This window comes from Sorex fumeus, unplaced genomic scaffold (assembly GCF_029834395.1).
Source record: "Sorex fumeus unplaced genomic scaffold, SorFum_2.1 ptg000183l, whole genome shotgun sequence".
Lineage (NCBI taxonomy): Eukaryota > Metazoa > Chordata > Mammalia > Eulipotyphla > Soricidae > Sorex > Sorex fumeus.
Window position 1 is genome coordinate 2193425 of NW_026606240.1, and position 13618 is coordinate 2207042.

The window sequence follows — 13618 nt, forward strand, 5'->3', positions numbered from 1 at the left end:
TACATTCAAGGTATTATGGGAGGCAATGTACAACTTTTCTGGAGCAATTTCTCCAGACAGCACAAAGAGCACCCATGAATGGCAGACTCGTTCCTTATCTGTCACTATCCCTTTAAAAGCACTAGTACTTCTGAGCCTATTAAACTGACCTCGAAAGTATCAGGTTTTTATTTTTTAAGGATAATGACTAGACTCCACCGAAAGAAATTCTGCTCGACTGGTCTAGTTTAAAGTCAAAACACCTGCCTGGTTACGAAGGCTCCACAGGTGGAGATTCTAATGAGCAGTCAGGAAAGATTTTTCAACTTATTTTATGTTACTGTCCAACTATAATTCTTTGTGTTCCAAAACTTCACTCAGCGCCTTCCTACCTCTACGTGCTTCTGATTGCTGTTTATTCCTTTGCGTAAATTGTATGCTGTTTGTATCTTTTATGACACTTACAATATTTGGCCTCTTATTAGACTGGCCTTATTTATTGCTTATAGATTGCTTATTTATGTATTTCTTATCGTGTGTAGGAAAATGCACACAGCAAGAATCATTAAATAATTTTATTAGAGAACATCAGCTCAATGAGGAATAACTGCCTTCTGCTTCATCAAAATTGCTAACAATGTGAAAAGTGGGTGTCAGGAGGTCAGTGAATCCAATGGCTCACGTGAGAAACGCACCAAAAACATACATCAGAATAAAATCACAATAACTGCTGGTTGGGAGGTGTGGGGTAAACACACTACTAACATAGATTGCTAATGTTGCTGGTTTAAAAGAACAAAAATCAAACATTTCCAGAAACAAGAATTACGTACAAAAATTATTTAAGAACTGTGACACAAGGGTTCCTTCAAAGATTAATAATTATAATTGCTCTAATTTTCCTGAAATAATTTTTAAAGTATGTATTTCAAATATGAAAACGAAACCCAATTTTATGGCATAATTTAATGTCAAGAGGAACCAAAAGATTCCAGAGGACTCTATAAAAAGCAAATGAGCTTTCAACATAGGCAAGAAAAAGATAAAAGGAAAAAAGGAAAAACATCTCATGTATGAAGAGAATCCTAAACTCTTTTATGGCCCAATCAATGCAGCTCAGAACCCATTTAACACGCTGCCACCAGCACATGCCACTGACAGCTCACACAGATGTGGATTAATGAGCATACACTGCAGCTCCAGAGTCGTCAAAATCAGCCAGAGCTGGAAATTTTCAGTTTTATGTAGAGCTATGACCCTAAAGTTAAAATCACGTTCTAATAATAAACTTAAAAGACATCTAAAATATACCTAGAAATACAGCCCCCACATCTATAACATTCATTTAAAATTACAGAAATTTTAAATCCACAGTAATGCTACTTACTCATCTGGTTGACACAATTAGATAATTAGATTAGATTCGTTACCTTTAATTTAAACTCAAGCTGGGGTAAAACTGAGAGCAGCAAATGACTATCAATATTGTAGAGCTCCAAAATTAAGTCAAAGACATGCTCTGACAAATCACTAATAGATGTTTTCCCAAGCATCAGCACCTGATTGAAAAACTTGAAAGGAAAAAAAAAATATCATTAATAGAAAGACCATAGATAAAATTTCTAAAACTGCAGTTGTTATTACTTCAAAGTCAAATAAGCACATCAAAACATTTTTCAAAAGTAGGTGAGAATCCGGAACAGGAACAATATAGTGCCACAGGTAGGACGCTTGCCTTGCATACGGCTTACCTGGGTCGATCTGAGGAACCCCATGTGGTCCCCCAAGCCTACCAGGAGTGATCCCTGTGTGGGGAGCCAGGAGTGACCCCTGAGCACTGCCAGGTGTGGCCCCCACCTCAACATAAAGATGAGAAACCGTTACAGACCACATGAAGATATAAAAAAGAAACCCAGTGGACTGGAGCAACAGCACAGTGGGTAGGGCGTCTGCCTGGCTGATCCAGGTTTGATCTCCAGCATCCCATATGGTCCCCCGAGCACCGCCAGGAGTAATTCCTGAGTGCAAAGCCAGGAGTAACCCCTGTGCATCGCCGGGTGTGACCCAAAAAGCAAAAAAAAAAAAAAAAGGAATCCACGTGTACTCAATAAAAATAGGTGGTTTGTAATGACTCAAAATGAACATAATGATTAAAAACCTTGCCTACTGAATACATTGATTTACCTTATGGTACTTACCAAAATTTATCTGTATTTGTTTACAGGTCCTAATTTATTTATTGGGCAAATTTCTTAAGATTTAAATCCTGTTCATCTCAGTGTATGGGAAGCAACTAAAACAAAATTTTGCGCCTTCATAGGAGTCAGTTGCTCCTTTTAAATATGTAATTTGGGGAGGTTCTGGTTATTGTTTTTGGTTTTTGGTCCACAATCAGTGGTGCTCAGGGCTCACTCCCAGCAGTTCTCAGGGTACCATGTTATGCAGGGGATGGAACCCAGGCCACCTGCATGCACTCCAGCCCTCTGAGCTAATCTCTCCAATCCCAATGTTTTGTTTTGGGGCCACAACAGGCGATGCTCAGGGCTTACTCCCGGCTCCATGCTCAGAATTCACTCCCGGCAGTGCTGAGGGGATCATATGAGATGCCAAGGATCGATCGAACCAGGGTCAGCTGCAGCCAAGGCAAGGGCTCTCCCCACTGTCCCATCGCTCCAGCTCCAATAACAAAATCTAAATTTTTGTTATTTTTAACTTAAGGGGGGGGAAGCTTTTTGAGACCAAAGTGATGCTACAATAAGTAGGGCATTTGCTTTGCATACAGCCAAGCCGGGTTTGATCCCCAGTCTCCCATGTTTCCCCTCCCCCCCCCAGCACCAACTGAGCAGAGCTATTACAGATTAAAATCAATACACACAAACACAAGGAAAACTCAAATATGAACAATTTTCAACAAGCCACCAGCTCTAAGCAGTTTCCGGAATCAGATTACTCATCCTATTACTATCAAAACTGGGAGAAGGGCAGGTTGCTTTCTATTTAAAATCTTCCGTAATATGTGTAAGGTTAACCTAGAGCACATGGCTATTGTCAGCAGTATCTTCTGCCTCCCTGAAGGAGCTTTTGACTCCTTACAACGCATCAGCTGCCTGATCTCTTCTCCTGGACAGATGACATACAACCTGGCTTATGAATGCACAAAGTCAAGAACTTCCCATCTCTACATCTCTTCTGTTTATTTTTAGTTCTTGGGCTGCTCTTAGTTCTATGAAACTGCACAAACAACTACACATGAATGAATCAAATGAAAACAAAATGTATCTTACTATTTTTTTCTTCGCTAGTCTTGAAAATTGCTTCATATCCTCTAAAAATTGTTGGAAACCAAATTTCATGGATAAATTCTTATCCAGGCTAAAATAAAGTAGCTTTGTTATTTTCAAGTTCACAAATTTTTTGTTTAAAAATAGTAAATGTTGGGGCTGGAGCAATAGTTACCCAGGTTTGATCTCCAGTTCCCCATATGGTACCCGCTGCCCTCCAAGACAAATCACTGAGTGCAGAGCCAGGAGTCAGCCCTGAGTACTGCAGGGTGTAATGAAGTGTAAGCACTTCAAGGACTGCCCAATACCAACTCCATCACCTCTCAGTCAAAAGAGTCATTCTCTGGAATTCTGTCCAAGACATTAACACCAACTCCCTCACAGCCCAGTCAAATAAGTCATTCTCTGGAATTCTGTCAAAGACATTAACACTATTAAGACTCATAATCCTCACAAAGGCACGTCTTCTCACTGTATACCGAGAGACTAGAGCAGTGCCTGACAGAGTAGGTACTTAATATGGTTAATGAGTGAATTTGGAAGGGGTTTTACATATGAAATATAAGTAAAACGGTTCATGCCCTGCATGAAAGCTCTAATCTAGTGAAGGTAGACACAGATGATTAAAGCATTTCCTTCCTGAAAACGTTAGTCTTTCATTTACAAGTGAGTAATTTTCACACTACAAATTAAAACAATTACCTCCTAATATGAGTAAGTTATAAAAGTGAGTAATAAAATTCTACCTTAAAGATCAGTTTTAATTATGACAGTGCTTTCATACATTCTCCAGTCTCAACAGAGCATTATTAATTTCAATTCACAGATGCAAAAATGAAGGGTAAGTGAGATTAAGCTACTTAACTGAATTTTACTTATACTGGAAGATGGACCTTTTCAGTTCATGGTAATTTTGTGCCATCTTCTTAAATGTGTGAATAAAAATGTGCTGGTTAGGAGCCAGAACAATACTATAAACGCTAGGGCATTTGCCTTGCCCGCAGCTGAACCAGGTTAAATCTCTCGCACCAGTTTCTTGAGTGTGGCCAGGAGTGCTCTCAGACTACCACAGGTTATGGCACAGAAACCAAATATTAACAACAACAACAAAAACCAACAACAGCATTGTATTCATCCCGTGAAAAATAGTAACACTACCAAGAAATGATACATGCGGTAAATTTTCCAAAGAGTCATTGTATACTCTTTTCCCTGATACCATCTTTAATATATATGTACATACAAATATATTTGACAGTATCTATATATTAATATATAATGTATGTATTAAAGTATCCTCAGTTACCAAATTACAACAAATTCTATTGTATAACTTACTATGCCACTTACATATCTAAGAATTACTATATAAGTACTACTACAAATCACTTTATAATAAACTAACTTAAATGTAGCTATGTGCATGAGTAAATAAGATGCCAGTAATGAGGGCTGGAGAGACAGTAGAGCATTGCACAAAACTGACCCAGGCTCGATCCTGACACCCCATAGGGTCCCCAGAGCCCGCGAGGAGTGATCCCTCAGTGAGCCAGGAGTAACCCTAAACACTGCCCAGTGCAGCAAGATGAAATTTAAAAAGGATGCCACTGAAAGAAAGATAAAAGATTAGTATTTCAGTATTCTACCTCTCTCTTCACTTGTTAATTCACTACTACAAAGACAAATGAACAGTTACTGAATATGAAAGTCCAAAGAGCTGAAAATTATCTTTAACACTGTAGTAACATTATCCTACTCCAAGACAATGACATTCAGCTGAAAGTAATTTTTATGCAATTGAGTAATGTTGAGGTAGAAATAAACACAGTACTTACTAAAGAAGGAAAGAATGAAATAATGATTTTGTGGCTAATCACCAAATAAATCAAGAAAACAGGAAAAGATAAGAAAATGGACAAAGCACCAGAATAAATACCGATGAAGGTGTTCTGAAACCACTCTTCCGTCATATACCTCTTGCCCTCTCCAGCCCTGACAGAAACTTAACAGAAGGGACAAGGGACCGTGCAAAGAGACAGAGCAGACGCCGGGCACGTGTAAGGGCCAGAGTGCAAGTGCAGCACCATCAGCTCAATCTGCCCACAACTGCCAACACCAATAGGCTGATCACCAAACCTCCAGGTCTGCACTGCCAGGCCAAGTACCCCCCAGAGTGGCCCCTATAAAGAATTAAAATCAAAAAAACAAAGGTAACAAGAAAGTAAAGAGGGTATATGTTTCTGTAGCAAAGATAAGACCAACAGGCCTGAGAGAGGGCTAGGAGCCAGCTCAGCAGAGGGCACGCATGACCAGCAGGTGCCTGACCCGGCCGGGGTCATCCCCGGCACCACGTGGCCTCCTGGGCATTACCAAATGCAGCCTGGAGGCCCCCAACTATTGCCATGTGTGATATGAAATGCTCAACTATCGCCAGGGCAGTCCAATGGTCCCTGGCACCAACATCCTACAGTATCCTGGAACTCCAGCACTGGGCTATTAACCTGATGGGCCAAGTATATGAGAGTGGCAAAGGGGAACCCACGCACAACTTAGAAGGCAAAAATAAATGTAGCACAGCGGGTAGGGCATCTGCCTTGCATACCGCCGACCCAGGTTCGATTCCCAGCACCCCATATGGTCCCCTGAGCACCGCCAGGAGTGATTCCTGAGTGCAGAACCAGGAGCAACCCCTGTGCATCCCCAGGTATGACCCAAAAAGAAAAAAAAAAAGTAGATATATTTATAAATGTATACATGATAAGAAAATACTAAGAAAATACTTTTACTTGATCTCTCTACAGTTGTTAAGATTATTTCCTTAGACATTTATCCTTTTAACCCTTAATATATTTTCAAGCATAAACAAATTTCTAAAGAATATTATACTGATTCTACTCAAACAGCAAATCCCCTATCACCAACACAAATTATTGACCTGAAAACTTCTTTTCTATGTTTATAATACGATACCTTCTCCAATCCTAAATAAGATATGTGGACTGATGTTATGTTCTTATCTTTATGACAGAAAAAAAGCCAACAAAAAATTAGTGTTCCCCTAAAACACATCTGGTTTGGCAATATCAATTTAAGTAACTGACCACCAGGAGGAGCTCACCTAGTGTTTTAATGAGCCATGGAACTATTCTGAGGGACTGTGAACCGAGAGGAAAAGGGAAGGGGTAAGAAAGCTTAAGTCTTTTCTAACAGCTACATAGTATTCCATTGTGTAGATGTACCAAAGTTTCTTTAACCAGTCATCTGTTCTTGGGCACTCAGGTTTCTTCCAGTTTCTGGCTATTGTAAAGAGTGCTGCAATGAACAAACAAGTGCAGATGTCACTTAGACTACACATTTTTGCCTCTCTGGGATATATTCCCAGGAGTGGTATCGCTGGGTCAAATGGGAGCTCAATTAAATTTACATACAAGGGGTACAATATGAAAAGTATCATGCTAAGCGAAATGAGTCAGAAAGAGAGATATAGATATAGAAAGATTGCATTCATCTGGGGGATATAAAGTAACAAAGTATGAGATTAATATCCAAGAATAGCTGAGATCAGCACCAGGAGGATTACTCCATAGCTTAGAAGCCAGCCAGGCATTCTAGGGGAAAGGGCAGTTCAGATAGAGAAGGGAGCACCAAATAAAGGGTGTTTGGAGGATCCTCCAAGGAGGGGAGATGCATGTCGAAAGTGGACTATGGACTGAACATGTTTGCCACTCAATGCCTCTTTTGCAGACCACAACACCCAAAAGGAGAGAGAGAACACAGGGGATTGCCCTGCCACAGAGGCAGGGGGGGATGGGGGATGGGGGTGGGGGGATATTATCCATGGTGGTGGGAAATGGGCACTGGTGGAGGGATGGGTATCTGATCATTGTATAATCGAAACCCAAGCACAAAAAATTGTAAATCTACAACTGTAAAAAAAAAAAAAGAAACAAAAAAAATTTTAAAATTAAAAAAAAAAAAAAAGAATAGCTGAGATAAGTACCAGGAGGTTCACTCCATGGCTTGGAGGCCACCCGCACATGCTGGAGGAAAGGGCAGCTCAGATAGAGAAGGGTGCACCAAATAAAGGGTATTGGAAGGATCTGCCCAGGATGGGAGATGCATGCTGAAAGTAGACTATAGACCAAACATGATTGCCAGCCAATGCCTCTCTTGCAAACCACAGGACCCAAAAAGAGAGAGAGAGAACAAAAGGGAATGCCCTGCCACAGAGGCAGGGTGGGATGGGGTGGATGGGGGGTGGGAGGGATGCTGGGACCTGTGGTAGTGGAGGATGGGCGCTGGTGGAGGGATGGGTACCTGATCATTGTATAACTGAAACCCAAGCATGAAAGTTTGTAAGTTTACAACTGTACCTCATGGTGTTTCACTAATAAAGGTAAAAGGTAAAGGTTAAAAAAAAAAAAAAAAAAAGAAAGCTTAAGTCTGGTTCTACCCACTTCAAGGGCCACAGTACCAGAAAGAACTATGTACAGATTGACTTCTGACAATACCAAAGGCTCACAATACTTACAGAAACCAATAACAGGAGATCCCTAACAATCTTGGAGCTAATTAAAACAGATTACATAATTTGAGTTGCCAGCTCCTGAAAGTTCATCAACCCCAAACAGTGTATTTATAAGTAAATTAATTGTATTTTCACAAGCCATTACATATTTAGATAAAAGCTCATAAGCCAAAACAAAAGCTAATATTTATAAAGTACCATTTTATAAAATGTTACTTTTCAAAGCACCAGGAGGTTTGCTCCATGGCTTGGAGACCAGTCACACATGTTAGGGAAAAAGGCAGCTCAGATTGAGAAGGGAGCACCAAATAAAGGATGTTGGGAGGATCCTCCTAGGATGGGAGATGCATGCTCTAAAGTAAACTATAGACCAAACATGATTGCCACTCAATGCCTCTTTTGCAAACCACAGCACCCAAAAGAGAAAGAGAACAAAAGGGAATGCACTGCTTCAGAAGCAGGGGGGGATAGGGGGGATGGGAGGTGGGAGGGATACTGGTATCATTGGTGGTGGAGAACGGGCACTAGGGGAGGGATGGGTACCAATCATTGTATAACTGAAACCCAAGAACAAAAATTTGTATGTCTACAACTGCACCTCATGGTGTTTCACTAATAAAAAAAATTTTTTTTTAAATGTTACTTTTCAAAGCCTCTTTCCTGATGTATTTTATAGATAATTTTTTTTGCTTTCTTCTGGGGCCACACCCAGTGCTGCTCAAGGGTCTGCATTCAGGGATGACTCCTGGCAGTGCTTAGGGGAACATAAGGAATGTCAGAGATTAAACCTGGGTTTGCCAAATGCAAGGCAAGCACCATACCTCCTAGACTCTCTCTCCAGCTCCCTGTACTGTAATTTTAATAAACAGGAAAAATTCTTCAATAACTATAAGTCTTTGTCAAGACAGACTTTTTAAAGACAATCTTACATCCTCCTTCTACATGTTTCAAAGTGGGTTTAAAAAAGAATAAGCTTGAAGTAGACAGACAGATACGGTTCTAATGTTAATGAAATCGTTGAGCATTATGCAAAATGCAACCAAACTCTAGAGGAAAATTCACAAGCTTCTATCAATGACACTATCAGCTAAAATATGTTCCTTTGAAGAATAAATACAGGCTCGTCACTGAGCAGGATAGGTAGCTCGTAACGGATTGCTGTCATTCACCCAGGCCTTCAACTTCTAGGTCTGATATTAGTTCAATCTTCTTATACAAGTCAAATTTAACCTCTAAAAAACTGTATTTCTCTGAATAACTAAAAAGCTCCCTATGTTTTAGCTAATTACATGTAATGCTATTTCCAGCATTTAAAAAAAAAGATGTATATTGCTGGACAGAATAAAAACAATTTTACCAGAACAAACCGATACAGAAAGCAGACTAGCTACTCCAGGGAAACCAGGTGAAGACAAGTGCCGGTGAGTAAGTGAGGGGACTCACTGGTGGAGAACGTGACAAGGAGTGTTCTACCACAAGACTCAACACCTGAAACTCATAAGTCTTAGGTCAGTATCACCAGAATAAATTTTGGGGGGATTTTTTGAATTAAATCACTGTGATTTACAGTTATTCAGAGCTGGATTTTAGACGTAAAATAAACTGCAGCATCGATCCCACCACTAGTGTCAACTTCCCTCCACCAAAGTTCCCACTTTCCTTCCAATAAAAACCTTACTTTTATATCTTACGCTGTTTTAGTTCCAAAAACATTCGCAAAGAAAATAAATGTATGAAGACAAGAGTTAATCTCCCAGAAAATATTCAGCAAGAGTAATTAAAATGAGAAGAAAATATATTAATAATTTACACAACACAAAATGTTACAGAATGAACTACTTGCCAATTTTACAATTTTGGCTAATCCTTCAGACAATAAATTGTAACCGGGACTTACATTAGTAATATATGGTTCAATAGCTTGAGCTGTCCTCTTCAGTAAAGCCTTTGCCAAATCATATGCTTGCTTGTTTAAATTCTGAAAAATAAATATTTGCAGTGTGTAACTCTGAGGTTCCTATTAAAGTAACCTTTTTTTTTCCCCTTAAGACTACAGTTTACTAGAGTTGGAGTGTAAGATCCCTTTCAAGCAAGGATAAATATAGTCTATTTATATCTCAGTCATAGAACAAGGTAAACCAGAAAGAAAGGGTCAAAAAACGTTTATTAGGTTAAAATAAACTTTTAAACCTAGTCCCAAAGCTGGGGCTGGAGCGATAGCACAGGAGGTCGGGTGTTTGCCTTGCACACACACGGCCAACCCAGGTTGGATTTCTCCGCCCCTCTCAGAGAGCCGGCAAGCTACCGAGAGTATCCCGCCCACACGACAGAGCCTGGAAAGCTCCCCGTGGCATGTTTGACATGCCAAAAGCAGTAACAATTCTCACAATGGAGACATTACTGTGCCCACTCGAGCAAATCAATGAACAACAGAAGGACAGTGCTACAGTCCCAAAACTGTATCAGTTCAACTGAGTACAAATACGGGATCCAGGTTCAAGAAACCAGACCATCCTAAACAGATGAACTGAGGTTATAAAATATTCAGGAATGGGGGGAGTGGGGCCCACAAGTGAGAAAGACAGGAATGTGGTACCTGTGAAAAATCAGAATTATTCAGGCATATTTCAGCACAGATAAAGTCTATAGCTACAACAGGAAACACACATCATCATGCATTAAAATAAATGGTTTAGAGACAGGGAGATAGCTCAAATAGCACAGCACATGCCCAGCACATGTAAGGCCCTTAATTCAACTCCCAGCACCATAAACAATGTCATCCTCCCACCCAAACCCAGAAACTAGAAGTGGTTTGGGGCTGGGGAGTCGGGGGGGAGGAGAAAAAGAAAGAGGCCTGAACGATAGTACCAGCAGGGCATTTGCCTTGCACTTGGCCGACCCAGGTTCATTCCCTGGCATTCCATATGGTCCCCGAGCACCACCAGGAGTAATTCCTGAGTGCAGAGAGACAGGAGTAACCCCTAAGCATCGCTGGGTGTGACCCAAAAAAACAAAGTTACAAAACGTACTTCTAAGGTCAATGATGAAAGAAGAAATAACACCAAAAACAAAACGAAATCATTATTTTGGTTACACATATATTACAGAGAACCACATAACCTGAAACTCATTCAGCATGACCTTTTGGTATTTTTGTTGTCTGGAAGTCACACCCAACTGTGTTCAGCAATTACTCCTGGCTCTGTGCTTAGGGAACCATATGCAATGCTGGGTCAACCACAAGAAAGAAAAGCACCTTAGGGCCAGAGAGACAGTCCAGCAGGTAAGACACTGGCCTTGAGCACAGCTGACCCAGATTTGACCCTTGGCAGCCCACACGGTTGCCCAATATCCACCAGGAGTGATTCCTGAGCACAGAGCCAAGGGCAACCCCAGCACTGCCAAGTGTGGCCCCAAACAAGCAAAGAACAGAAGGGAGGGAGGGAGGGGAAAGCAGGGTGGGGAAGGCAGGCAACTCACTACATAACATGCCACAACCTGAATGAGTAGATACTCTATTAAATGTGTACATGCTTCCTATGCTTCCAAAAACTTTAGTGTAATTTTTGCATCAGCTTCCAACAGGATGCTTTTCTGCCTTGTTCTTTTTGTTTGGTTGGTTTCTGTTTTGGGGGTCACACCCAGTGATGCTCTAAGGCTACTCCTGGCTCTGTGCTCAGGAATTACTCCTGGCAGTGCTCAGGGGACCATATAAGGTAGGAGGATCGTTCGATCCTCAAGGTAAATGCCTACCCACTGTACTATCACTGCAGCCCCTTCTGTTCTTATTTGTGACTTCTCTTTTTCTTATCTACTGATATTTTTGTCTTTTAATTTAAACATTTTATAAAATATATCCATCCTTATGTACCTCAAGTAAAATCAGTGTGTTCCTAAGTGTTCCTAAAATTCCTAAATGTTCTTAAATGTTCCTAAAATTCCTAATATCAATAAGGCTAGATATGCCTCCTGTATTTTATACTGGATTTAGTCAATAGTTCTATAAAGTAGTCTAAAATTTTCCTTGCTTAGTTTTGCCTGGTTTTCCGAAAAGAATTCTCATTTTCCCATTAAAAAAATTCCATTTTTCCTTTTTATAATCTGGAAGAGTTTACTGAATACAATACACTATTTGTATTACTAATAAAATTTTGTTGAAACTAAGTTCTTTTTTAACCAGTTTGATTACTATTGTTTATTATTACTATTGCTACTGTTATTTAGAAAGAATTTTTTTCCATTTGATGTTCATAATTTTAAAAAAACCAATTTATTATTCAAGATTTTGTTCAAATTTTTAAGATTTTTTTTAAAGGAACCTGTTTAAAATAGTTTAATTTTAAGTATGCTGGCATAAAATGTTTCTGGGACTATATTCTGATCTTTGTCATGTGTTACTCCTCATTCCATATTTGAAACTGTATACTGATGGCATCTCCCTTTTCATATTCTAATTTTACAAGGGTTTGCCAATTTCTGTTTTTTAATTACCAATCTTGGCAATTAAAAATCTGGATTTCTGTGAAGTGTGTTACCTATTTAGCTGATTTTTACTTGTTTTCTTCCTTGTACACTTTGTATCTTCTGATAGTGCTTTTACAATTTCTTGAACAAAACTTTAATTTGTATCATTTAAAATACTTCTGTTTTGTTTCTTGTTTATTTGGGGGCCACACCTGGCAGTGCTCAGGGCTTTCTCCTGGCTCTGTGCTCAGGGATCACTCCTGGCAAGCTCAGAGGACCACATGGGATGCAAGGGATAGAACATAGATGGGATGGCTCACGTGCAAGGCAAGCTCTACCCACTCTCCTATCACTCCCTAAAATATTTTCTAACAGCCAGTATGAGCTATTCTTCTAACAAACTGTGACTAATATAGCTTTGTAGTTATACTGAGTTTGAAACATTTTATCTTCTTACAGACTTTTGGTCTACTTGATTAATAATCACTGGAAAATACACTGAAATGATCAGTCAAGTTATCAGTGTTTCTTTTCTCCCAATAGTTCTCTCAAGTTATGCTTTAAACATTTTGAGCTGTATATATAATTTTAGGGATGGGTATGGAAACTGAATGTTGTGTCTCCGCATACATTCCTTCTTCCTATAGTTATGTCTGTGATAATTTAATATAAGCTATTTCAGCTTTCTTTAAGGTATAATGAATAGCAAGTCATTTTTCCCTTCTACTTTCAACTTTTTTATCATGGTATTTCTGTTGTTATTATTTATTAATAATGACCAGCTGAATTATTTTTCCCTTGATAGGCTGACACATTCTGGCAGTGTCCAGGGGCCACTCCCAGTTATACTCCAGGGAAGGTGCAGATTTAGGGAAGGCACCAAGACTCATGCCAAGTCTCCTCAGGTCTACTTCCAGGAAAATAGATCACTTACAATCAAACACAATAATAAAGTAGAAAACTTTACATTTATTGTAATTCTTGCTTTTATTGTAATCCCTAAAATTTTAACATGATTACTTCATTTATAGTTAAAGTTAATAGATTCCTACTACTATCATCATAAGGATAATACCACCCATAAGGATAATACCACCCACTGACCATTCAGGCTTCTAGGACCATTTTGTTAATAACCCTTTTAAATACTAAAATTAAATAATCATTGTAATACTATTATTACTGATCAATTCATATTTAGAGCATTTCCTCATTCACAATTAAAGTTTTCGTTTTCTCACTTCTTCAACACTCCCATTCTAAAGTACTCACACAAGAAGTTTTTTAAAGAAGTATCTACTGACAAGTGAATACTTAATGACTTAATTTCATAATACTGCAAATAAAATTCCAAACTGACAGG

At 39.3% G+C, this 13618-nt stretch overlaps 1 protein-coding gene across 7 annotated transcripts in view; it reads right to left on the bottom strand.

Moving 5' to 3' along the window:
* The window catches only part of PDS5B (PDS5 cohesin associated factor B), a 175620-nt gene that overhangs the window by 80354 nt on the left and 81648 nt on the right, over positions 1-13618 (bottom strand). For all 7 annotated transcript variants that reach the window (XM_056107927.1, XM_056107926.1, XM_056107928.1 and 4 more), the window contains exons 7-8: positions 9686-9766; positions 1410-1550 (exon numbers count right to left, since the gene is read on the bottom strand). In XM_056107927.1, the coding sequence (XP_055963902.1) occupies positions 1410-1550; positions 9686-9766 (222 nt within the window). The remainder of the gene's footprint in view (positions 1-1409; positions 1551-9685; positions 9767-13618) is intronic.